Source organism: Anomaloglossus baeobatrachus, chromosome 3 (genome assembly GCF_048569485.1).
Source record: "Anomaloglossus baeobatrachus isolate aAnoBae1 chromosome 3, aAnoBae1.hap1, whole genome shotgun sequence".
In the NCBI taxonomy this organism is placed as follows: domain Eukaryota; kingdom Metazoa; phylum Chordata; class Amphibia; order Anura; family Aromobatidae; genus Anomaloglossus; species Anomaloglossus baeobatrachus.
Genome location: NC_134355.1, coordinates 330,310,131 through 330,337,422, shown reverse-complemented (window position 1 = coordinate 330,337,422; position 27,292 = coordinate 330,310,131). Strand labels below are relative to the sequence as shown.

The 27,292-nt window shown below is 44.7% G+C and overlaps 1 protein-coding gene across 2 annotated transcripts; it reads right to left on the bottom strand.

The window, feature by feature from the left end:
- Positions 1-862: 862 nt before the first annotated feature.
- OSTM1 (osteoclastogenesis associated transmembrane protein 1) lies at positions 863-25,946 on the bottom strand. Of its 2 annotated transcripts, none has more exons than XM_075340068.1 (7): positions 25,447-25,946; positions 24,921-25,414; positions 21,202-21,310; positions 16,579-16,676; positions 14,741-14,872; positions 10,919-11,084; positions 863-3,965 (listed from the first exon to the last, which is right to left on the bottom strand). In XM_075340068.1, the coding sequence occupies exons 2-7, from the start codon at positions 25,245-25,247 to the stop codon at positions 3,910-3,912; spliced, it is 888 nt and encodes a 295-aa protein (XP_075196183.1). In that variant the 5' UTR covers positions 25,248-25,414; positions 25,447-25,946; the 3' UTR covers positions 863-3,909. The 2 variants fall into 2 exon arrangements, with proteins under 2 accessions (XP_075196183.1, XP_075196184.1); XM_075340069.1 differs by having other exon boundaries at positions 24,921-25,735; positions 25,775-25,946.
- Between the last annotated feature and the right edge of the window lie 1,346 nt (positions 25,947-27,292).

The window sequence follows — 27,292 nt, the reverse complement described above, 5'->3', positions numbered from 1 at the left end:
TGCCTAGTGAGAGGGCTGGAGCATGTAAATCAGGCTCCAGCCCTCGTCGCTGCTGCGAAACAGCGTCTCTCCCCTACCCTGATTGACAGGGTGGGGGCGGGAACGAAGCGGAGCTAGGCCGCAAAAGCCGGGGACTGGATTTATAAACGCCGCCGCCGTAAAAGCGCGGTCGGCGTGTCCCCGGCGCACTACAAGTCACAGCAGCGCCGCCGGTCCAGTGGGGGTCGGCGCTGCGTTCCCACAACACAAAAAGTCCCCCAGTAAACTGCAGGAACACCAACTCAATCGTTACGGTCCCCGGCGCACTACAACACCCAGCCAGCCCGGAGTGTGTCTGTGCCTGCCGGGGACACAGAGTACCTGTATGATGCAGGGCCTTGTCCCTGATTGTACTCCTGCTCCGTATCCATCAGGTGCTATGGGTCTGTGGATGGAGCCCGGCGTCAGAGCTTAGAGGCCGGCAGGATCCCACTTCCACAGAGCCCTACAAGGGGATGTGGAAGGAAAACAGCATGTGGGGCTCCAGCCCCTGTACCAGCAATAGGTACCTCAACCTTACAACACCATCCACGGGTGAGAAGGGAGCATGCTGGGGGCCCTATATGGGCCCTCTTTTCTTCCATCCGAAATAGTCAGCAGCTACTGCTGACTAAAATCTGTGGAGCCATGCGTGGATGTCTGACCTCCTTCGCACAAAGCTTGAAAACTGGAGAACCCGTGATACCACGGGGGGGTATAGCCAGAAGGGGAGGGGCCTTGCACTTTTTAGTGTAGTGCTTTGTGTGGCCTCCGGAGGGCAGTAGCTATACCCCAATCGTCTGGGTCTCCCAATAGAGCGCTGAAGAAAAATAAAATTAATCAATTGATTTAAAAGGTTTATTAAAATTCATAGCCATTTGCAAACAAAACATGCTGCAAATAAAATGGATGTTGACTGTACAAATTAACCATACATTAACTAGTATAACATCGGTGGGGGTCCAACACCAGATTACCCCCACCTATCAGTTGCATAGATTGAGCTTCTATTGAAAAAAAAAAATAGCAATTGATCTGCAGCGGCCTGTACACTGTATGGAGTTGTGGCGTTTCACACTGTACACATCAGGACTGCTAGCGGAATTGATAACAGCTGACTGTTGGGAGTGTCAGAGCCTCATCAATATCAAAGTGCTGTGAAACCCCCTTTCATTATAAATATTAATATGGACTCAGAACTCAAGTAGAAAAAAACATGGAAAAGTGCCGCTTGCTCCAGGGGCAGACAGCTCTCATTAATTTGCATTTATGCAGTGCAGAGTGGGAATGGAGTACAAAAAGTACCTATGCCATTGCCAGATATTTAGCACACACTACTTACCATGGATCCAGCAGTCACATAAACCCCTGATTACTCCATTGTTATTGCGTGGGACATATCCTGCATGCGATTACATCAACTCTAATCGGGAATAATGACTGAAGAATTTGCTTACTGGTCAAAAATATATATTTGTCCAGATAACAAAAGAAAGATGAAAATAATCACACACAAAAAAAAAAGACGTGTATATAATAACCCAACAAAAAGACAGATAATAGATTAGCGAAATAACTATTTCTTCAAAATACTGGAAAATGAGAAATTTCTCCTGCAAAAATCTAAGCCATTTTTGAATGATTTTAATTGGCTACAAAGCCAGGAAAGTAAATTAAAGCCGCTTCACCACTAAAGCTCTTAACTGCCCTATCCTGTAGTAATGACTTTCAGCCCTACTTAGCATGAATGTGCTCAAAAAGCCACTGATTACGGAATCAAAGCTGTCATTCTGTAACTTGGCAGATGTAAACCAGCTTTTATTAGCATAAATGAAAGATTGCTTTGAACAGCTCTCAATCATATGATTCACCAAATCAAGGTAATACTTTCAGAGTCTGCATGGGCAGCAGCCGAGCTAATCCAGGGGAGCTGAAATTAGAGCACTGTGGATATCAACACAATAACTCCGTCCCTCGCAATGATCTCACTGCCACTATCTGAAGTTTTCAGCGAAGCACAAATAAAATGCTATTACAGTTACCGATATAATGACAGCAGTCCAGGAATGTAAGGGGTACTTCTCACATAGCGAGATCGCTGCTGAGTCACGGTTTTTGTGACGCAGCAGTGACCTCATCAGTAATCTCGCTGTGTGTGACACTGAGCAGCGATCTGGCCCCTGTTGTGAAATCGCTGCTCGGCACACACAGTGCTGGATCATTTTTTGGACGTTGCTCTCCCGCTGTTAAGCACACATCGAGCAACGATCTGAATGTGCAGGGAGGCGGCTTCTGGCAGCCTGCAGTAAGCTGTAACCAAGGTAAATATCGGGTAACCAAGCGAAGCGCTGTGCTTGGTTACCCGATATTTATCTTGGTTACTAGCGTCCGCGCTCTCAGGCTGCCAGTGCTGGCTCCCTGCACACGTAGCCGGAGTACACATCGGGTAAATAAGCAAAGCGGTTTGCTTATTAACCCGATGAGTAATCTGGCTAGGAGTGCAGGGAGCCAGCGCTAAGCGGTGTGTGCTGGTAACCAAGGTAAATATCGGGTAACCAAGCGAAGTGCTTTGGTTGGTTACCCGATATTTACCTTAGTTACCAAGCGCAGCATCGCTTCCACGCGTCGCTGCTGGCTGGGGGCTGGTCACTGGTGAGATCTGCCTGACTGACAGCTCACCAGCGACCATGTAGCGATGCACCAGCGATCCTGACCAGGTCAGAACGCTGGTGGGATCGCTGGAGTGTGACGGTACCCTAACTCTGGAATGATATACCAAATAAGTATTGCATGAAGAATGAACACCAAAGCAGCATTTTATTCTGGAGCCAAAAACTTTCCTTTTTGCAACGATTTTTGTGCACGGTCTACAGTGCATGTTTAATAAAGTTAGTTTTATTCACTAAAAATGAGGGGAAATAAGCAAAAAAGAACGTTTGTTGCAGTTTTTGACTATTACATTATCATTGCTATCTATGGGTGAAAAAAATGCTGAAAGAATGGACATGCTGCAGAATTAAAAAATGTTGCAATTTTCAAATTGAGTCAAGCAAACAAAAACCCCCAAAAACCCAAACATGACATTTCTGAAATCTCAGAACTTTTGCTAATACTGTAAAACGCAGCTTTTAATTTGCATATAAAGATGTTAAAAAGACAAACAAAACAGCTACATGTGAATGTAACTTAAAATTGCACGAAGCACAAACCGCATTAAATGCTCGGAGATCTGCGAAAATAATAGTACCTGCCAGCTATTACCCCCAACTCGCGCAATAAAAGTTAACATTTAATCTTTATATTCCAATTAGTGGTAGAAGATAAAAAAACAACAAACAAATGGTTTAGGGTCTCTTGGCAAAATGAAGGATTTAATGGGTAAAATAATAGATCCTCATCTCACCAAACTGCACACATGGGAGGAAAAGGCTGACCCAACACACATTAATTGGTATTTACCAGCAAAATGAACTGGACCTACCAAAAATGTGTATAACTAGCCATTGGCCTATTCCATGTAACTGGGTGCACACGCCACATCATATTGTTTGTATTTCTGAAGATCGAGAATGTAACAAACATTTCAAACTTGTGTATGTTTCACTGTAATCAAAAAGAAATCCTAATAAAGACCACTAGATATCTAACTCCTTCACAACTCCAGTAAGTAATATAGGAGTTTGGAGACCAGGAAAAAAAAAAAAAAAAAAAAAAAGAAATTGCCAAAAGCAAGGATGAAGTCACTATCTTCCTTCAGTAGTAAAGGGCCTATTCAGTTTTGGATACCCGTGACAAGGAAAGAAAAGGAAAAAGAATATCTTCTTGCGGCCTTGCATAGAATACATCAGTGTATTGTCCAGTGCAAATGTTCCTTCTTCCACTGAGTTCATTTCAGTTACGCTTGTCCTGTATGTTTGCTACACTGGCAGCGGACTTAAATCTTTTGGCTGAAATAGAAGGATACATTTTTTAGTAGATCAGTAAACATGACAAGAAGCATCAGACCACATTCTATCAAACAGACATAAATGATATAGAATTTAAAAAGAAATCGTTCAAAGTGTCAATTATAACTATTCCCATGGTGAGACTCTACCATGGTATTGTAAAAATATAATACACACAGTATTGCGATATACCGTATTTTTCGGACCATAAGACGCACTTTTTTCCCCCCAAATGTTGGGTGAAAGTGGGGGGGTGCGTCTTATGGTCTGATGGTGGCTGCAGGGAATGTGGGTGCTGCGGTGGAGCGGGTCATCGGGGGCACGAGCAGGCTGTAGCAGCCTGCCATGACCACGTGGACCCGCTCATTTAACATGCACGCCCATCCCCCACCCATCATCCCTCAGCGCTGAAGCAGGCACTGACAGATGGGCGGGGGATAGACAGCCGGCCCGCATGATCACCCCTGACAACTACAGCCTGGAGTGATCATGTGCGGCTGTATTCACTGCTCCCCACACATCATCATCAGCGCAGGGGGCAGTGAATCAGTACACTCACTGTTCCCCTGCAGCATCGCTCGTCCTCCTGTCTGTGTCAGCGGCAGCGCCGCTGAGTGTAGCCGTCCCAGTTACCCTGCTGCACCGCGATCATCTCCTGTGTCTGTGCCGGCGGCTGGGTGGAGACTAGCGCCGAGCACAGTGATGACATCATCGCTGTGCGCATGTGTCCACACGCAGCCGCCGGCACAGACACAAGAGATTATCGCGATGCTGCAGGGTAACGGGGACGGCTCCACTCAGCAGCGCTGCCACAGATGGGAGGACGAGCGATGCTGCAGGGAGTGAGGTAAGGTGAGGTGAGTATGAACATTTATTTTTTTTATGTGCCACAGGATGCGGCCATACACAAGGATGGGGGTATATTATGAGCAGGATGGGGTCATATCAGCAGGATGGGGGCATATCAGCAGGATGGGGGCATATCAGCAGGATGGGGGCATATCAGCAGGATGGGGGCATATCAGCAGGATGGGGGCATATCAGCAGGATGGGGGCATATTATGAGCAGGATGGGGGCATATTATGAGCAGGATGGGGGCATATTATGAGCAGGATGGGGGCATATTATGAGCAGGATGGGGCCATATGCCATGATGGGTTATATAGCAGGATGCGGCCATATGCCAGTATATAGCAGGATGCGGCCATATGGCAGGATGACGGTATATAGCAGGATGAGGGACATATACTGCATATACAAGGCAGGAGGATCATTACCAGAATGAGATACCTTAGTAGAGAATTTGGGGACATTACCCCCATAATAGTGTCAGCAGCAGATCCTCACCCCATAACAGTGTGTCATGACCACATTTTTTGCTTAAAATTTTATTTTCCTAATTTCCTCCTCTAAAACCAGGGTGCGTCTTATAGTCCAGTGCGTCTTAAAGTCCGAAAAATATGGTACCTTTTGATTAACACATTTTGGGTTTTTCATTCTGTCCCACTGCGGGGGTATAAAATTCAACCCCTAGCCATGCAATCAGCCTTTACCAATATTTGCGAAAGACTGGGTCATTCTAAAAAGCTGAATGTATTTGTGAGGTCCTGAAGTCAGTTCAGTTAATTTCAGCCAGCCTAAATATTTTATATCAATTTGGCCAAACACGAAAACTTAGGAGTTCTTTTGTTGAGGAATATCGTGAAAATGTGCCACTAATACTCTGGCTCAATAACTTCTGAGCTACAAACCTCCTTGGGCATTAAAGGGAATCTGTCAGCAGATTTTTACTCTCTCACTGACAGCAACATAATGTAGGCAAGGAAATTCTGAATCCAACGGTGTATCAAATAGATTACTGGGTGCAGCCGTTCTCATATAATAGAAGAATTGAGTTTTAAGCTTGTAGCTGAGCCACCAACACAAGAGGCTCTCTATAGAGATTGAAGCTTCTCAACCAATGCATAATCAGCAGGGGGCGTGTCGGACTCCTCTGCAAATGCATTTCTAGTCCTGCAATGTTACTCACAGGTTAATAAAGGCATTAGTTTAAGTAAACAATATTTCACACACAGATGAGAGGCTTACTTGCTTTTTGTGTTTTTAACCCTTACACCCTGCTGTCCTCAGCAAAAACCTGTTGACAGATTGCCTTTAACCGCAGCACAAAAAATGTGTGACGAGAACTTCGTGGCATAAAGGCTCCTGTAGATGGAAGTGTTAACCCTTTCACGACCGGCCGATTTTTCGCTTTCCGTTTTTTTTTTTCGCCATTCTTTTTCTGAGAGACGTAACTTTTTTATTTTTCAGTCAATATGGTCATGTGAGGGCTCATTTTTTGCGGAACGAGCTGTACTTTTAAATGAAACCATCAGTTTTACCATATTGTGTACTAGAAAATGGCAAAAAAATTCCAAATGCTGAAAAATTGCAAAAAAAGTGCGATAGAACTATGGTTTTTGAGATATTTTATTCACTGTGTTCACTATATGGTAAAACTGATGTGTGGGTGTGATGCCTCAGGTCAGTGCGAGTTCGTAGACACCAAACATGTATAGGTTTACTTTTATATAAGGGGTTAAAAAAAAATCGGAAGTTTGTCCGAAAAAAGTGGCGCACGTTTTACGCCATATTCCGTGACCCGTAGCGTTCTCATTTTTCGGGATCTTAGGCTCAATGACGGCTTATTTTTTGCGTCTCGAGCTGACGTTTTTAACGGTACCATTTTTGCGCAGATGCTACGTTTTGATCGCCTCTTATTGCATTTTGCGCAAAAGTTGTGGCGACAAAAAAACGTCGTTTTGGCGTTTGGAATTTTTTTGCCGCTACGCCGTTTACTGATCAGATTAATTGATTTTATATTTTGATAGATCGGGCGTTTCTGAACGCGGCGATACCAAATGTGTGTATATTTTTTATTTTTTTAACCCTTTAATTTTCAATGGGGCGAATGGGGGGTGATTTGAACTTTTAGGTTTTTTTGTTTTTTTTTAATTTTTTAAAACTTATTTTTTTACTTTTTTTTTTTATTTTACTAGTCCCCCTAGGGGGCTATTGCGATCAGCATTCCGATCGCTCTGCAGTATCTGCTGATCACAGCTGGAAGGCTGTAAACAGCAGATACGCTGTCTTTCTCTTTTGCTGTGCCCCGGGCACAGCGAAAGTGAAACCAATTCATGTGTAGTACAGGAGTCATCACATGACCCTGTGCTACCATGACAACTATCGGGAGTCACGTGATCGCGTCACGTGACTTCCGGTTTCGGCGGTAAGTAAAACTTTACCGCGATTGCGCTTATAATGGCGCTGTCATGTATTGACAGCGCCATATAAGGGGTTAATCGGCACGAGCAGATAACGATTCTGCTCGTGCCTAGCAGGCACACATCTCAGCTGTGAAAATCAGCTGAGATGTGTGCCGATCGCGGCATGCTGCCGCCGGAGGACCGCGGGCAGTAAGATTATGTCATTTAGGACGTAATTTTACGGCCCGCGGTCGTTAAGGGGTTAAGTGTCCCCTTTCGTAAAAAAAAACCCAAATGGATTCTACATAAAGATTTGTTTTTATGTGTAACAGAGTAATATTCCAGGAGCTAGGTAGCCATTGCATTTTGATATTTGCTCCTACTATATAACTCTTTGGATTATCTTCTACAGAAGGTCTGTGTGTGGCTCCTTGAATAGGCTACCTTGCTCCTAAACTCTACAGCACCGTCTATGAGATGCATTGTAAAGTACATTAAACCTCTTCACCAGCTATGTATATAGTTGATCTTCTGTACTAGCACTGGTGGAGCTATAAGGAATGGAGGAGTTGTTAAGATATTACCCATTACATGGGTTTCCATGGCTTTAATTAGCTATATCGGTTAATTAGACCAGTTGTCCTCGGAGTTAGTACTCAGCTGGCCCTACACCATCCTCACACACAGCTCTCATCACATGCAGACACAGGAAAAGCTTTCATATGTCAAGCACAGGACCAGGAGCAAATTGTCAGATACTTGAAACTGAGTGGCTACTTGACATATGAATACCTGGCCTTTTTCCCTGGCTAAATCGGTAACGGGGCTTTGTAAACAGATGTTTGACCAATCATATATCCAACTCATTTGATTTACTATTATGAATAGGTCAAGGGCTAGCTATTTGTTTCCACTTATGACTCCTGCTGCAATAATGAATGATTAAACCCCCTGTAAACCCTAAGAGACAGTAAATGTATAAATTATTTGCTGTTAAAGAGAACCTGACAGCTGACACATGCTGCCCAATCCACAAGCAGCATGTATCAAGCATTGGCTGTGTGACCTCCACCAGGTTAGTGTGACTTTCTGCAGACTTTCAAAGGAAAGCGGAGCTTGGGTTGCCAGGTCTCTGCCTACATGCGCGTACAGTTCAATACCTGGCAATCAAGGGCAGGGGGCAGGCAAAAAGGAGGTGAGGACTGCCTGTCTGACTAGTGTATACAGCGGGTCGGTTCCTGGTGGTTTTTAAAGTATGTCTTTCTCTGAAAAGCCGAACTATTTCAGAGTGAAACATACCTGGCTGGGATCATACAGCCAGTGCCCGATACATGCTGCCTATGGATTGGGCAGCATGTATCAGCTGTCAGGTTCTCCAGAATTCTTGCTTGTTCTTGTAATATTACATGTGGTTCCTTACTTCCTGCTACTGTCATCGCTCAAAGGGGAGTACACAGATTTCCTGCCTTGGCTTTTAACAGAACAAAAATAGCATATCATTTAGGCTAAGCCAAGTAGGTTGGGAGCTGAGGGCACTGAACTCTAAATGTCATAGGGAGCGTGGCCAGTGAATCTCGATGTGTACTAAGAGGGGAGGAGCAGCTCATATATCATCACACGCTCTGAATCTGGAGAAGCCTACGGGGTACTTTACACGGTGCGACATCGCTACCGATATATCGTCGGGGTCACGTCGTTAGTGATGCACATCCGGCACCGGTAGCGACATCGCAGCGTGTAACACTAATAAGCGACAATCAACGATCGCAAAATCGTTCCAAAACGGTGATCGTTGACACGTCGTTCATTTCCTTAATATCGCTGCTGCCACCGGTACGATGTTGTTCGTCGTTCTTGCAGCATCCCATATCGCTATGTGTGACACCGCGGGAGTGACGAACATCTCCTTACCTGTGTTCACCGGCAATGTGGAAGGAAGGAGGTGGGCGGGATGTTACGTCCTGCTCATCTCCGCCCCTCCGCTTCTATTGGCCGGCCGCATAGTGACGCCGCAGTGGCGTCGCTATGACGCTGAACATACCTCCCCCTTGAGAAAGGGATTGTTCGGCGGTCACAGCGACGTCGCTGACTAGGTATGTTCATGTGACACTGCCGTAGCGATAATGTTCGCTACGGCAGCGAGCACCAAATGTCACACGAGCAACGGAGGCGGGAGCTATCGCGTTCAACATCGCTAGCGATTTCGCAGCATGTAAAGCACCCCTACCAGTTGCCCTTCAACTCCATAGCCTCCAACCATAACTGCCCCCTCTCCATGTAAATTGTCCACAACGTAGATGCACAAATTGCTGTGGAACTTATGTAAGAAGATCACTGAGTGCAGTACTAAGGGAGGGGTAAAGAGAAAGGTGTAGGGTGCCTGTAGAGGTGCCTGCCTAGGAGCAAGCATGTCAGAGCAGTCCAAACATCTTAAGTCCACTATATACATTGGACTGTTGGCTGATCCTACGGATGATGGTGGGTTCAGCCAATCTTAGCCTAATGTATGAGGTTCTTTAAAGCCATAGTACCAAAATTAATTTGATGTGCAACAATTTGTGAACAGACTAGTTAAACTGTGGTGAAAGTGCATGTGAACAGGAGTTTTTTTTCTTCCCAATTCCCAGCACAGGAATAAATGCTGTCTGAATGTAAAGATATAATAAACTGGAAGAAGACCTTATATTTGTTACAATAAAAACATAATTTTATGGTGATTCACCTACAACTTGGTTTTCTTTTCTAATATACTTCAAATTAGAAAGTCCCTACCACTCCCTCTCTACTATAACAGCTTCATTTATTTTGCTCAAACGGGATGTCATCAGGGAGAAGGGGCTGCCTTCCACACGCTGAAACTAAGCATCATCAGTGAAGTCTGCTTCAGGGGCTGAGCTAGTCCCTGCAATACTGAACATGTGTTGGCTGTCAATTATCAGACGTAAACTCAGTAGTAGCTCCAATTGTGATATTCCATTTCAGATTCGCCTGCAACTTGGTTTTCATATTACTAGCCTATGGTCCTGGCTTTTGGATGGAGACTCGCATGATATTCACCAGGTCATCGTTTATGTGCTACACGGAGAGGCTTTTTTTTTACTTTGAATTCAATGACTGTTTCTATTAGAAAAGCTATTAGAAGAAAGTGGCACTTAGTCTAAAAATCAATATTAGTTTCAGGCCATCCCAAAAATGTTTAAGGTTTTTGCACTAAAATTCTTTAAAAGGGGTTTCCATCCTCATTAGCTATGTTTTTTTTTCCCTTCAAATAGCTGGCTGACATAAAGTAAAAGGAGTAATATTAATTTTACCAAACCATTGCTATTTCTGTACTAAGGTTTGCCTGTGCCACTTTGGTCTCTGTTAACGCAACTCACAACTTGCGATTGCTGCGGCCAGTCAATAGCTGTAACAATGGCCTTTCAACACCAATGAAGTCAATGCTGCATTGAACGTTTATGTGTAGACAGGTCATCGTTGAAGTGAGAAACCAGAAGTGTTACCATAGGAGCTGCAAAAAAGCTAAGTATTACTACTTTTGTCATTTTAGACCATTAACACCTGATTGTAGAACATTTGATGGAGCTTGAAAGTCTTTTAGGCATCTATTTCTGCAAGAAACATCAGGCAAAACTGCAATGAAGTAAGGATTTCACAAGACAGACTGAATTTGTGCCACTTCCATACCATCTGTAGGAAATACTTACGCAGTATGAGTTTGCGCTTCTTTTGCTCCGAGTGAAGGAAGCTGCTAAGATAAAAGACTATCGGTAAAAATAAGATAAATGCCGACACTGCAATCACTGGAACAGTATCGGTACAAGGTAATGTGCAGTTGAAGGTTTTGCTCCATAGTTTGCGAGTACTGTTCATCTGAAATATAAAAAAGTAGATATTCTGCTCAGCAGTGTAGTAACAATAGCCTTTATTCTACTACATCTTATGGTTAGGTATTTAGGTTGCAGCAGTCAATAGTAAAATATTTCCCCTCGTGTCTACTGATGCAATCATGTTGATGCCAGGCTGCTAGAATTAGAACTGCAATACTAAATTGTCAATTTATAGGCAGTTACAGAATAATATCCTCATGTGCACCAGACTAGAAACTGCACATAAAAAGAACTTCGTATGTGAATATACATTTTACTCCCAATTTCCTAATTGATGCAGTAATGAGCAGATTAAAGGGGTTTTCATGTGAATGACCTTCATCATCTGGGGAAGGTGTCAGCAGGTTTTTGCTATGGAATCTGATTAAGGCTTTGTGTGCACTAGAAATGTGAAGTTTCTCAAGAAAATTTCTTGAGAAACTTCTGGGAGTGGAAGATTTCCGAACCTCCGGAAAAAATCCGCACCAAATCCGCGGTAAGGCTATGTGCGCACTGGGAAATGGAATTTTCTTGAGAAAATTCCGCATGCTCTCAAAGATTACCGCACCCGCAGTAAAAAACCGCGGGAAACCGCACCCGAAAACCGCATGCGGTTTGCCGCGGTTTTACCGCGGTATTGCCGCGGTTTCGACGCGTGCGGGTTGGGATGTGCTTTATTGCATTCAATGCAATAAAGCACATTGAAGAAGAAGAAAAAAAAAAAAAAGTCATTTAATCCTGAGATAGTAGATAGACAGAAGAATAGATAGAGGGATAGATAGACAGATAGATAGATAGATAGATAGATAGATAGATAGATCGCTGCATTTCCCACGGTCGGCAGTGAGTTCACATTACCGGCCGTGGGAAATGACCGGTAATTACCTCTGCTGCCTGCTGCTTTCATTCAGCGCTGTGTCTGTGACAGTCGCGGCTGGATGTAAGCAGCGCAGGACCTGTGGATTACGCCGGAGCAGTGGATTACGCCGGAGCTTTGGTGCGGGAGGGGTTAATAAAATGGTGAACGAGGCTTGTTTGTTTTATTTAAAATAAAGGATTTTTCGGTGTCTGTGTTTTATTCACTTACGGGTTGATCATGTCAGCTGTCTCATAGACGCTGCCATGATCAAGCCTGGAGTTAATGGCGGTGGTCCCCCACCATCATTAACCCCTTGTATTACCTTGCTGCCACTGCTACACGGCAGCAAGAAGAGCCGGGGACACGCCGGTATTGCCGCATAATGCATGCGACAGTGCCGGGGCAGCTGCGGCTGATATTCTCGGCTGCGGGAGGGGGAGTGAGGCAGGGGACATTATCCCTGCCCCTCTCCCTCCCCAGCCTGAGAATACCGGGCCGCCGCTGTGTGCTTACCTCGGCTGGAAGGTAAATATGCAGCGGAGCCCACGTTCTTTGTTTTCTATATTTCCGTTTTCTTTCTATGTGTGTTCTATGTGTCTGTGTTCTATGTGTCTGTGATGTGTTTGTGTTTACTCTGCTCCGCTTCCTCTTCCTGTAATGACATCACTTCCCTGCAAACCGCAGACAAGCGATGTACATTACCGGAGGTAAACCGCGAAATACCGCAGGGAATAACGCAGGAAAACGCAGTGAACCGCACAGAATTTGCTGCCTGCGTTATTCCCTGCGGGATTTCATGATCAACATTGGAGTCAATGGAGTGAAATCCCGCAGCGATGTGCGGAAAAGAAGTGACATGCACTTGTTTTTGCTGCGGGATTCCCGCAGCAAAACATGCAGCTGTCAAATTCCGCCTAGTGCGCACAGTATTTTTTTTCTCCATAGGATTTGCTGGTGATTCACTGCAGAGATGTTATGAACATTTTCTGCAGCGAAACATGCAGCAAATCCGCGGAAAATCCGCGGCAAAATCCGGTAAGTGCGCACATAGTCTAAATCCGCATGCGGATTTGCCGCGAATTTCCCGTAGGTTGTTCCCTGCGGATTTTGCAGGCTGTACTGCAGAAATCCGCAGGTACCTGCGGAAAAGAATTGACATGCTCATTTTCTCAAGAAATTTTCTCAAGAAAATCTTCAAGGAAATTTCTTGAGAAAAATCCGCAGTGTGCGCACAGCTATTTTTTTTTCGCATAGGATTTGCTGGGAAATGTCTGCACAAAGATTGCAGACATTTCTCAAGAAATTTCCGCAGCAAATCCGTGGGTAAAACGGCCTAGTGCGCACATAGCCTAAGACGTAGGTTGTCCATGTGCAATCTGTGATTGCATATGGACGTATACTCACCTGTCCCCGATCCTGCTGTCCGTGGTGCTGAAGTCTCCAGCTCTGCTGCATCCGGCTGCCGCTGTCTCTCCCCTCTGCAGCTACTTCGGCTCTTGCTGCATACATGAATATGCATGCCATAATGAGCCGGCCAGGAAGAAGCAGAGAGCACAGGCTGCACAGAGCGTCACTGGAGCCGGGTGAGTTGAAAATGTATTTTATTTTCAATGCACATTTTTTTCTGGTACATGTTACACGGATGACACCACTGTGTAGTCCGTGGGACATCAGTGATGCCAGAAAAAAAAACGGACTTGTCTCCGTGCGGCAATCACGGACACGCATGTACGCCGCACGGAGACATGGTCAGTGAAAAATCAGTAATGTGTGAGCAGACCCATTCATTATAATGGTTCTGCGTATGTCAGATATATATATATATATATATATATATATATATATATATATATATATATATATATATATATATATACACACACACACACACACACACACACACACACATACACACACACACATATACATATGCATAAATATATATAATAAAAATCATACGTACCAGAATCACTGACGTGTGAAACAGGCCTAAGGCATATGTCAGATACTTCGCTGGAGTCAGGCTTACTAGATGTAGTTTTGATAGAATTCATGTTTTGCCTGATGTAGATGTAGCAGACGAAAGACTTCTCTGCTGTGTATAAGCCCACCTACATCCCTCACTGACAGCTTCTTGTACATACTGTGCATTGCCAGCAAACTGCTAAATCAGTGGTGGGGGCAGAGTTACACAGATTAGCATGATATATAGTACTGTAATGATAATCTCCTGCTGATAAAATACTGATTGTATTGCAACTACAATACAGCCTAATAAGTGGCACATCCCTGGAACCAGGCTTTCAGCTCCTACATTATGCTGCTCTCAGATTAAATAAGAGCATTGCTCTGATCAGGAGAAATGCTATTTTCCTGTATGAGTGGGAGCTTTGTCAGCTCTCACAGGAAGTGAGTCATGGTAGCGTCAGAGGGTCATCAGCTGACCCCGTTCTACCATGGCAACACCAAGGCGCCCTGTGATCACGTCACAGGGCCGCCGACGGAGGTGGGGAATAGTGCAATCCCCGCCTCGGCCATTTAAATCGTGATGTCAGTATTTGACAGCGTCATCTAAAAGGGTTAACAAGCGCAGGTGGATCTCCAATTCATTGGTGAATAAGGGCCTTAAGTGGATTATGGTGGCAAATAATTTTTCTGGACTTCCTAAACTTATTCCTTGGGGAAACTAAAGTCTGGCACTTTCTAGAACCAATAGGTAACATTAATTTTCACAGTAAATACAGATCAAATGTATAATCTTTTTTTCTTTGCATTACACTTGTATTTGTATATGAACTTACAGCATCTTCTAAGTCAATACACAAGCCGGTTTTTTTCTCCAACCCATTATACATAGTATTCAGACGCTGGTAAGTTTCATTACAAATTTGGCAGACTCTTGAAATATTGCCTTCTGATGAGATTGGAGGCTCCTGAAATGAAACAGCAAATTACCATTCTTAAGAAGCAACATATAATATATAAAGCTCAGTGTGTGTGTGTGTGTGTGTGTGTGTGTGTGTGTGTGTGTGTGTGTGTGTGTGTGTGTGTGTGTGTGTGTGTGTGTGTGTGTGTGTCCGCTAAAGGAATTAGCACCGTCGCATTTACAATGTACTTTACAGTTACTCTCCAAAATCCTGCCTCCATTAAACTGAATGGAGGTGGGAGCTACAGGCTATTAATAGCAACTGTCAGTGGTTGCTATAGGAACAAAACAAACTGTTAGTATAAGAAGCTTATGTTTGAGGTAGTATGATGTCGGTGGGGAGACGGATAGAGAGACACATAAAGAGACAGATAGACAGAGACACAGACAGACAGACGTGGAAAGAGATCTGGAAAGAGACAGACAGAGAGACAGCCCGGGCAAAGAGACAGGTGGTGAAAGAGAGACAGACAGACACACACATACATAGAGACACAGAGATGAAGACAGATAGACTGATACAAATACAGACAGAGACAAAAGGGTGCTTTACACGCTGCGACATTGCTAGCAATCTCGTTAGCGATGTGACACGCCAGATCGCAGATAAGATTTGCCGAGATCGCACATAGGTCTTTTTTTTTAGCGCCGGTCACATGTGCGATCTCGGCAAATCGTACATGCGATCTGGCGTGTTACATCGCTAACGAGATCGCTAGTGATGTCGCAGCATGTAAAGCACCCCATAGACACAGACAGAGACAGACACAGACAGACAAGGAAAGAGACAGACAGCCACACATATACAGAGACAGAGAGAGACAGAGTCAGTTACTAACCCGGGCAACGCCGGGTACTACAGCTAGTTGGTGATAAAAAGCTAATATAACAGCAGAACATACAACACTGATGACCTAGAAAACAAGTGTATTACATGGAATCAGCCTACACTAAAGCTGGTGTCACACTAAGCGACAGCGACGTCGCTGTTACGTCACCATTTTCGGTGACGTAACAGCGACCTTGTAAGTCGCTGTTATGATCGCTGCTTAGCTGTCAAACACAGCAGAAGCAGCGATCATAACGTCGCTTTGCTACATGTGCAGAGAGCAGGGAGCCGCGCTTAGCGCTGGCTCCTTGCTCTCCTAGGTACAGTACACATCGGGTTAATTAACCCGATGTGTGCTGCAGCTACATGTCACAGTGCAGAGAGCAGGGAGCCGCGCGCACTGCTTAGCGCTGGCTCCTTGCTCTCCTTGCTACAGTATACATCGGGTTAATTACCCGATGCATACTGCAGCCACATGTCACAGTGCAGGAGCCGGCACTGGCAGCAAGAGCGGAGGCTGGTAACCAGCGTAAACATCGGGTAACCAGGGAAAGGTCTTCCCTTGGTTACCCGATGTTTACGCTGGTTACAGCTTACCGCAGCTGCCAGTGCCGGCTCCTGATCGCTTCATTTCGTCGCTCTCTCGCTGTCACACACAGCGATGTGTGTGTCACAGCGGGAGAGTGACGACCAAAAAATGAAGCTGGACATTCAGCAACGACCGGCGACCTCACAGCAGGGGCCAGGTCGTTGCTGGATGTCACACACAGCGACAGCGACGGGACGTCGCTGCAACGTCACAGAAAATGGTGACGTAGCAGCGACGTCGTTGTCGTCGTCGTTATGTGTGACACCAGCTTAAGGCTATCTAAACCCAGACTGACCTTCATTGTATTGTTAAAGCACTGGATTAAGGAGTCAAAGGAATTCATGAATTCAGAGGTGTTGTGTGATACGCCAGTGCCGTTCTTCTCCAAGCAGTCTGTCAAAAGTAAAATCATATTGGTATTAATACAGTATGGAGCAAAAAAAAAAAAAAAAGTAGGTTTGTCTTATTACATTGCAACTTGTAGATGGTACAGCATATTTTGTTTTCCAAGAACTAATACTATTACATGAAATATATATTTTATATTGGCCACTAAGCCCAACAGTAAACTCATGCTTCCTGTCTTGTTCAGGAAGTGATATGGACAGACTTGCGTTAGCCTTCTATGCATGGTATGATTAGGGCAAAGGTCACTGTGAATGAAGGGGAGGAGGTAAGCATTGACCATCACCTATTGTAGATTATGAGTCTTGTATTATCAACTGTGCATATACAGATGTTATCCACTGTCCCTGATGATAAATAGGCTGCTGAAAACATCTCTACAGAACAGGAAGTAGGAGTCTAGTATTAAACCTGGTGGCTAGTAAGAAAATTGGAGAAAAAAAAAAATGGAGGGCTGCAATGTCCTCGAAGGAAACCTGTGGCGAAGGTAACGGAATTGGAAGCCATATGTGAATACTGACCGAGGTCAGTGGGACGATTCTGTGAAGGACTGTATCCAACTCTACGTAGGTCATACCACAGTTAAACTGTAATACCTTGTGTATGTTCCTTTTACCTGGATGAGGCTCATGGTTTATGTTGCAGGAGCGATTTATGTGGCTTTTTAAATAAACCTGCTGGACTTCTTAAAGAGACAGTGTTCCTAAGTCTATGTTGCATCGCAGCAAAGTGAGTTATACAGTGTGTGAACTGTATGCAACCTCACACAAGGTTTGATTGTGGGACAAGACCTTTAGTTACTAAAACAAGAAAACAGCAGGCTGTATACAAGGTAATATAATAAAAGATACCCGTTTAAGTCATGTTCACACGTGGCATTTTTGCTGTTTTCTGTAGAAAAGAAGCTTCATTTTACACTGCCAGAAAAAGCTATAAGATTTCAGATCTCACGCACATGCAGCTCTTTTCTCCTGACTGAGAATTGCAGCATTTTTTCCCAAACTTGCACCTTGTCGATTAATTTTGCATTTTTGTAATGTTTCTTCACCCAGGGGAGTCTGATAGTGTCTCACATAGAAAATCCAGGAGTAGTGTTGAGCGGACCCAGACTTGAAAAATCCTGATCAGCGCGGTTTCAGCGGTAGATCCGGACGCGGGATTCCGGGTACACGATACGGATTCGGCAATTATTGTGGGGTTTTTTTTTTATCTCTCTCTCATCTCTCTCTCATCTCTCTCTCTCATCTCTCTCTCATCTCTCTCTCTCATATCTCTCTCTCATATCTCTCTCTCATATCTCTCTCTCTCTCTCTCATATCTCTCTCTCTCATCTCTCTCTCTCTCTCTCTCTCATATCTCTCTCTCTCTCTCTCATATCTCTCTCTCTCTCTCTCATATCTCTCTCTCTCATATCTCTCTCTCTCATATCTCTCTCTCTCATATCTCTCTCTCTCATATCTCTCTCTCTCATATCTCTCTCTCTCATATCTCTCTCTCTCATATCTCTCTCTCTCATATCTCTCTCTCTCATATCTCTCTCTCTCATATCTCTCTCTCTCTCATATCTCTCTCTCTCTCATATCTCTCTCTCATATCTCTCTCTCATATCTCTCTCTCTCTCATATCTCTCTCTCTCTCATATCTCTCTCTCTCTCATATCTCTCTCTCTCTCATATCTCTCTCTCTCTCTCTCATATCTCTCCATACATTAGCCCGGATTCCGGATCGGATCTCGGACTTCCTTGTGAACCTGCCACTGATGCGCCAATCCGCTCACCTCTATCCAGGAGCTATTGGCAGAGCAAACACTTCTGTATGGATGACTCAACAGATAGCTGCCGGACGAAAAATTGGATAGATCGGAAGTTGGATCCCTTGTTACAGCAATTTTTGGGTCAATTTTTTAATGTTTTGAAAGATTGGACTTTTCCGAACGTGACTATACCACATATGTGTATTTATTATTCTTATTATTATAACTTAGGTTTGGAGTTGTTTTTTTTGTTTTTCTGCAAAAATAAAAAAATATTTTTTTTTCCTTCTTCAGTGCATTTGTTAGTACCCTTGGGGGACAATAACCTGTGATTGTCTGATCACTTGTGCAGTATACAGCAATAAAATAGTACTGCTGAATACAATGAAAAGCACGGTTTCCTTTCAAGCACAACCACCTCTGGCTTTCAACGTATCGTGACCAGTGATCACAACAGGGGTGCGCTGATGGGAGCATAGAATGGAGCGCCCCCATGCCAGCGTGCTGTTAATGCCGCTGTTAGAGTTTGACAGTGGCATTTAACTGGCTAACAATTGCTAGAGGCAGGTTCTGGTGATACACAGAGCCATTACCTGCTGAGTATGGGACTAGCTCACGTCATGAGCCCACTCCATACACTGCTTCAGTCTTGCGAAATACATGTACGGTAGTTGTCATGAAGGGGTTAATCAGAAAGTATAAAAAGTGTTTACAGTAAAGGGCTTTTAACAGTAATAGTTACTGCACATGGATGGCCTAGAATCCTGAGAAGTGTTTGTGTACCCTTCATCAAAAATTAAGTTTAGATATAGGTACAAATCTGGAGCATTCATTTTTTTATTCTTCTTCCAAGAGACATTACATTTTTATTTTTCTGTTAACAATACCATATGAGGGTTTGTTTTTTTTGCAAAGAGTATTAGTTGTGATTGACACCATTCATTGTGCTACCATATATTATGGAAAATAGAAAAAACAATTCAAAGTCAGGTAAAACTGGGAAAAAATAAAATTAATAAAACTCTGCTTTGGTTTTAACAACATTCATAATATGGTAAAAATGACCTGGTGACATGATCCTTCAGGTCAGGACAATTACAGCAATATCAATTTGTAGGGACATTAGCATTTACAAAAATTCTGAATTTTGTACAATTATAAAGGAAAAAAATTGCTTGTGTCAACATTTTCTGATACTTGTCACTTATTTTTTCCCTTTGTGGCACATATGAAGATTTGATCACTTTTGGTTGCATTTTTTGGGTGAAGTTTAGCAACTGAAATCCCCCAAAATCTGCCGTTACAATTAAAGCACCTTTCACACATCAGTGTTTTGCCATCAGTCACAATCTGTAGAATTTTGAAAAAAAAAACGGATCCGGCAACTAATGCCACTGGATCCGTTTTTTTTTATCATCGACTTGTATTGGCGACGGATGGCCTCACATTTCATCCGTCGTTGGACGGAGACAAAGGACAAATAATGTTTTTTGTCTACGTCGAAAAAAACACAGCGATGGATCCGTCGCCGTCCGTCGTTTGGTAGAATGGAAGCCTATGTGCACAGGATCCGTCGTCATCCGTCAAATGACGGAATCCGGAGACAGTCCGATTTTTTTAAACTGAGCATGCTCCAATTATTATTTAGCCCCCTATCTAGTCGGATCTGTCGCATCAGTTTTGCCACAATCTGCAACGGATCCGTCAAAAAAATGGATTGTGACTGACGGCAAAAAAGTGATGTGTGAAAGGGGCCGAAGCCTTCAGCAGGTAACCCACTGTTTCCCTATGATTGTGTCGCAAAAGGGGGAGGGGATGGGAACTGGGTGCACCAACAATTACGGTACTCAAAGTAGGCTGGAGTCAGACTTGCATGAGGATCGCATGGCACAACCGGACCGGCCGTCAGGAATGTCTAGGCTGCATAGAAATACATGAAGCTGACATGCTCCTGTCCTGAGATCAGGCGATGCAATGATAAGCAATCCTCATACACGTGTGACTCCAGCCTCAAAAAGTGTGTCAGGCGCTCAGTACATCATGGCGGAGCTAATCATTTAAGTGCTTGTCCCCCACCTACTTGTTTTTCCCCCTCTATCTCAACCCGTCCATTGATTGACAGCTCTGGCTTCATAGAACTGGAGAAGAGTGGAGATAGAGGAAAACAGGTGAGAAGCTGCACGTAAATGTCTGGCCACGCCGTGATGCACAAGCGCCTGTACTTGGTTTGAACAGTCACTATGTACGGACCCTTTAAATCATACTTTCAGTGATTGACAGCGACCCTGAAATGGTTACAGAGCAGCCCCTGAGCCCACTCCATAGCGGCGCACTCTATGATGTAAAATTCTGTCATGGAGTAAATCATGCTGGCTTTCTACAGAGAATAGTAGAATTACATGCTTTTTTTTTTTTTTAATAATTTGTGCTACAGTATTTTACTATTGTCTCAGACTACTCTGGTTAACCTTGCACAACATTGACGGCTTATTGTCTACTTTCAAATTATCATCTACGCACAGTAAAGGTTAGACACCCACCGGTTTTCTGAACCGGGATCTGAAACGCGATATTCATTACGGACTACCAGAAGTCCCATTGATTTCAAGCCCCAATCTTGGGACCGTTTGGGCATCCCAGCAGAGGGGCCACAACTGATCAGCAGGTTATAAAATATCCTGTGGTTCTCACATATGAAACTAGGAATAACCCTTTATTGTTATGGCTGATTGGAATGAATACTTCTAATGCCATACTTACTGTCACACTTGGAATCACTCCACAACTTATCAAAGAAATCATTAAGCTCCACGATGACCTGGACTCGGTCAGACCGCAGTAGTATTGTAGAACAGGTGACTGTGCTATTCTGCAGATTTGAGAAAATGACAAGAAGCAATGAGCTTTGGAAACAAGAACACGTTATACAAGGAAAGATGAGTTTAGAGATCGTTCAGATAACACAAGGAATGTACAGAGCGTCTGTCACATGCTATAGAGGAAGGGAGCGCTGCGCATGTGATGTGCAGGACTGAAATAGCTCCTATTACTCATCTTCCTCACTACGGTTTATTCACACAAAAAACGGTTCCAAGAAAAAAAAAAAAAACAACTGCTTCATGTAAAATTGTGCAAACTAGGAAGCCACAAATCTTGGCGTCAGTGATTCTTGCACTTTACACATTTATGTCACATGGTTATTAAAGGGATTGTCCACTCCTTATTGTCAATTACATCCTTGGGATAAGTCATAATAGAAGTTCAGTGTGGGTCTACAACCTCCATCAGGTCAATTATTACCTCCGGAGGCGAGAAGGATGTAACTAGCGTAAGGAACAGAACCCCAAACCTCCGAACACAGTTATCAGCTGTCAGGTGCTGGCAATAAATGCTGATCTACAGCTCCTGCAACGGCCACTAAATAGTGCACAGAGCTGCTGTGTTCTGCTCCGTACAGTTTACAACCGCTGCTTGTCAGACCCCCATCATTTGTATCTGGATGATCTATCCTAAAGATAGGTCATGAGTCTAAAATTAGGGGATAACCCCTTTTAAAAATATAATTAGTGATGAGCGAGTACTACCATGCTCAGTACTTGTTAAGATCAGTTGGATGCTGGGATGGGCGCGACTCGTGTACTGAGTATAATGGAAGTCAATGGGGGATTCGAGCATTTTTCTGGAAGATTTCCTTGAAAAATGTTCACGTTCCCCATTGACTTCCATTATACTCAGTACACGAGTCGTCCCCATCCGAACATCAACTGCTCACTCAACACTAATTATTGCAACGCAAAATAAAATTGTCCAGTAAACAGTACGACTGATGCAAAATTGTAGGACAACGCTTGGCATGAAAGAGCCGCATGAGCAAACGGCTGACTTTGCCAGGGAAGGCCTACATCAGTAAGACGTTTCCTGTACAGTAGCCACTGCAAAAGAAGCTATATGTACGTCTCAGGGCAGATCCTTCCTTCAGCTTAAGGACGGTGGTCTCAAGTGCAAGCTTCCCGCTATAAGGACATGGGTTGTGTTCTTGAGACATGGCTGCTGATTGGGGCAGATCCAGCTCCCAAGGCCCAAACAGTTCATTTTGCCAGGGTATATTGCCATCATCAAAATATTTCTCCTAGAGTGACCTCTGCCGGAGTCAGATGAATGGTTGTCCAGGTAATGCATCGGAGAGAAATCAGATATCTCTGCTATGGCCCATAGGAGGGACCAGGTTATGCTCCCTATGAAATGCTTTATGCCCTAAAAAGGTTGTCAATTACTAGTTAACCCCTTCTTAAGTGCTACAGTGCTCCGAATAAAGTCAAAAAGCAAATACCTCCAGGACAAATACCATTCCAGAAATGTGTGCACCGTTTCTAGAGGAGGTCATGTCTCATCAATAGAGTTGAGCGAGTACCTAACTATTTGTGCTCGCTATACTCCTAACGAGTACTGTCTAATACTCGCGTATGCATTCCGAATAGTGTGTGGAATGCAAGTCAATGGGGAAAACTCGCAATGTAGCAAGTAACCCAAATTCTGCACTATTCGCTACTCGCACAAATAGTACGGCATTCGGGTTACTCGTTACATTGCGAGTTTTCCCCATTGACTTGCATTGAACACACTATTCGTAATGAATACGCGAGTAATAAAAAGTACTCGTTAGGAGTATAGCAAGCATGAATAGTTAGGTACTCGCTCAACTCTAGTCATGAACACAGCGGATGAGCTGCAGTCTTCCGGCAAAAAGATCTACATCTGACAGAAATGTGAAGGGTGCAGCCCATCAATAGCCATTGATTGGCTGCAGCGCTCATGTGACAATGTCACATGACTGCCTGTAGACACAGTGATGAGACTGCTTGGAGGGTGCCAGTCCAGGAGGCGAGTATGATGACCCCTTTATACTGCAATCGTATGATGTGCATTCCTTCCAGCTTCCCCCCCCACACATGCATGATCAGCTTGGCCAAGCGTGCACATGTCCTGAATATGCCGCTACCAGACAGCATTAGCAGCCGCTCATTTACTCTGACAATAAAAGAATCAGCTATGTCGAATTTATTTCCCCCATCATCATCTGTGGGGTGAGAGTTTGGACGTCTCCATACACACTAGGTAGGTGACAATTCCGACCATAATTAAAAACTTCAATTTACTCTGCTTTTATGTGTATCGGGGCCTTTAAATAGGATTTTATCTACTCAAAATTAATAAGCAGCTTGTACACACAGCGCCGGCAATCATTCACCATGGAGTCCGCATTACTGCATAACACAGGAGGAGCGATAAGAGCGGAGCCAGGTTGTGCCGTCCTTCACCCACCACACTGCATATTTGTATTCCTAATCCCATTATGGCTCCAGTTAAACTTTAGACCGGACACTTTATGCAAAAAGCAAAATCAAGGCTGGATATATAGAAGAGGATAAAGGCAAGTGAGACCCTTACCAACCATGAGAAGGACCAAGAAAATCCTATACGTGTAATAATGTGGGAATTTACAAAATCTCCTCATTTGTTTCTTCAGAGCGGGATTGGCTCTTTAAATCCCTGCCCCCGGTATTCTACTCACCTTAGGCTTTACTGTTTCCGGCGTCGCTTCGGTCTTGTGGCGCCATTTTGTGACCGTAATTTTTGACTGACGTTATGTCACAAGCTCCCAATGCATCTCAAGGAGCCAGAACAAGGTTCTCATAGAGTTGCATTGATTTGAGACCTCCGGCGCTCTATGAAACAATGGAGCACACCAGCAGGTCAGAAATCACAGAAGACTGACCAGAGCAACGATAGAAAAAGCTGAAGATGGCGGCAGAGTATATTACAGGGGGACTTACATTTAAAGGACCACTCCAGCAGTGCAATGAGAAATGCTGGAGTGCTGCTTTAAAGGGCTATTCTCAACTCCAAGATCCTATCCCAATATGTAGTAAGTGTAGTAATAATATTAGCAAATGCCTCCAATTAGAAATGTAGTATAGTTCTTTTGATATAGCCATGTCTCTTACCTCAAGGTATTGCATCTTAAATATCCATGGTTACGACCATGAGCAACTAACAAACTGTCACTATATGAGTGGTTGTAACCTAAGCTGCAATGCCCTGCACATGAGGTAAGAGATATAGCTATATCAGGAGAACTATACTACATTTCTTATTGGAGGTGTTTGCTAATATTATAATTACACCTATACATATTGGGATAGGATCTAGAAGATGGGAATACCCCTTTAAGTCACATGCATCTGAACGAAATAAGGAACAGAGCCCGAGTTCCCCATGTGAATGTTCAGTCATTCACCAACACTGTACTGTACATTATGGAATCACCAATACTCCATAAGTAATCCAACCCATGCCCTAAGAGTGGGTTCACTTACTTTATCAGGTTACCTGGTCACATGACTACAATATTTTCCACACAGAGGGTGTTATCATATACACACAGACACACAACTCTGCAGTAGAGACACCCCACACACCTGTATGATGGGATTTCCAATCTTGCTCATGGTTGCTTTCAGTTGGGCATATTCCTTGTAGCAGTGTTGGCACAGCCGGACAGGCCTTGCCATGCTCACCAAGCAGTTGCTGAGGGTGGCACTGTTGTTAGCAAATTCCTCTAGAAGCTGGACACACTGAGAAAGGTCTGGTGTAGGATCAGGTGCCAAGGAGTAAGCGGGCAACAGTGCCAGGGAAAGCTGCTCTGCCCACTGGGCCCTGGGTATCAATTCAGACTCTGCATCAAAAGTCCAATCTGTGCCCATACACACCCCAGCCATCAACATGCAGGCGGCAACATACATCATGGTGCCGAAATCAGGGATACGGTATACACTAGGGCACTGTAGAATCACACCATAGGCACAACACACAGGCGTGTCCACTCCAGAGTGTGTCAATGAGCAGGACAGCCTCCTATATCACACACCGCTGCACTACACAGCCTCCTATATAACACACTGCACTACACAGCCTCCTATATCACACACCGCTGCACTACACAGCCTCCTATATAACACACTGCACTACACACACTATACAGCCTCCTATATAACACACTGCACTACACACACTATACAGCCTCCTATATCACACAAAGCCTCCAATATAACACACTACTGCTCTACACTGCCTCCTAAATCACACACGGCTGCTCTACACAGCCTCCTATATAACACACTGCTGTAATACACACTACACAGCCTCCTATATCACACACACTACACAGCCTCCTATATCACACACCGCTGTAATACACACTACACAGCCTCCTATATCACACACACTACACAGCCTCCTATATCACACACCGCTGTAATACACACTACACAGCCTCCTATATCACACACACTACACAGCCTCCTATATCACACACCGCTGTAATACACACTACACAACCCCGTAGATAACACGCTCCGGTACATACACACAATATACAACCTCCGACAGACAAGCAAGGAGACGCGAGCACCAGAGACTGAAGACATCAGCACTTCCGTGTACATGAGGGAGGGGGCGGGACTTCTGGCCTGGTAACTCTATCACTGCTGCACTGGACGTTACTCAGGCTCAGTGGTTACAAACAATCAGCAACAGGAGTCCATGAAAAAACTCACAGGGGAGAGAGCAAGAGAGAGCTATAGAGAGAGGCTGTGTGGATACTCTTAAAAGGGCTCTATGTGGCCACTCTGCACCAGGTTCTGGGGGGTTACACTTAATAAAATGTCTGTGGGTACTCTTAAGGCCTCCTTCACACGTCTGTGTCTCCGGTATGTGTTTGGTCCGTTTCCTCACGTGTCGGAGACACAGGCACACGTAGACCCATTAAAATCAATGGATAAGCGCTCACGTGCGTGTTTTGTCATGGACTGTGTGTCCGTGTGGAGCATATGTGTGCCCGTGTGCTCCACACGTAGATGTGCCGCCCCCGTGGAAGCAGCCGAGCTGCTCGGTTCCAGGTTCACTGTGGCTCGAGGGTCTCCGGACCCGGGGGGCGTGCGGCCACTCAAATGAAAGGGGGATATTTACAGGGGAGTTGGTATATAGTTTGTGATGCCACCCGTGGTGTGCGGTAAGTTGGGGAGTACTGCCGCTGGCGCTGGGAGTACCCGGGGTGATGAAGTGAGGCAGCAAGGTGTAGCAACCCTCCACGGGTAGGGGAATGCCCCGGGACTCGGTGTAGGGGTCACTCTCGTTCTCACTCAGTCCATAAGAAGATACTGACAACCGGGTAAACCAAGTCTCTGGGTACCACTGCCGCTGAGGGGAGCTTGTCCGGTTCCCGTCCCCAATGGTGCTGCCTGGTGATCCGTGACCTGCCTCCTGGCACTTAGTTTTACTTCAACTTGATGGCCCGGTAGCATGGAAGAAGCCGGGCCCCGCTCCCTACTATGGCTAAGTGTGGGAGCTTGCTCTCAGGGTTCACGCTTGGGATTTTCTGGACTGTTTTGGCTTTGGAAAGTCCTATCCCCCTCGTTGTGCTAATGCCCCGATTCTGGAGCGGGTGGGAACAGATCATAAAGGCTCTGTTCTCAGGTAAATTATCGGGTTGCCTGAAGCTACTCCCCGACATAGGGTCTGTGTACCCCGTCATGCCTTCGGTCCCGGACCGGTGATAGTGCTAGGCTGCCGGCTGTCCTCCTCAACAGGTCCATGCACCTCGCCACAATCCCCTGTGACCGGGGTCCGACTCCTCTAGGCCCTCCAGACCACCGTCTGCAACCTAGACAGTGCCTTCAGGAGTCACCACTCCTGACTTCCTCTGAGCTCCTCACAGCTCGAGGGCTACTTCCCAACTCTCTCTCCACTCACATGCTGACTACACTCGTCACCTCCCCTCCCTGACCCCCAG

Bases quoted from the DNA above. Each gene is read 5' to 3' on its own strand.
- OSTM1 (XM_075340068.1), bottom strand. From the start codon at position 25,247: ATGATGTATGTTGCCGCCTGCATGTTGATGGCTGGGGTGTGTATGGGC. The intron at 14,873-16,578 runs GTCAGTCTGGGT...GTTTCATTTCAG, and splicing joins GCTTTAACAATACAATGAAG to GAGCCTCCAATCTCATCAGA. The intron at 3,966-10,918 runs GTAAGTATTTCC...CTTCTATTTCAG, and splicing joins GAAGCGCAAACTCATACTGC to CCAAAAGATTTAAGTCCGCT.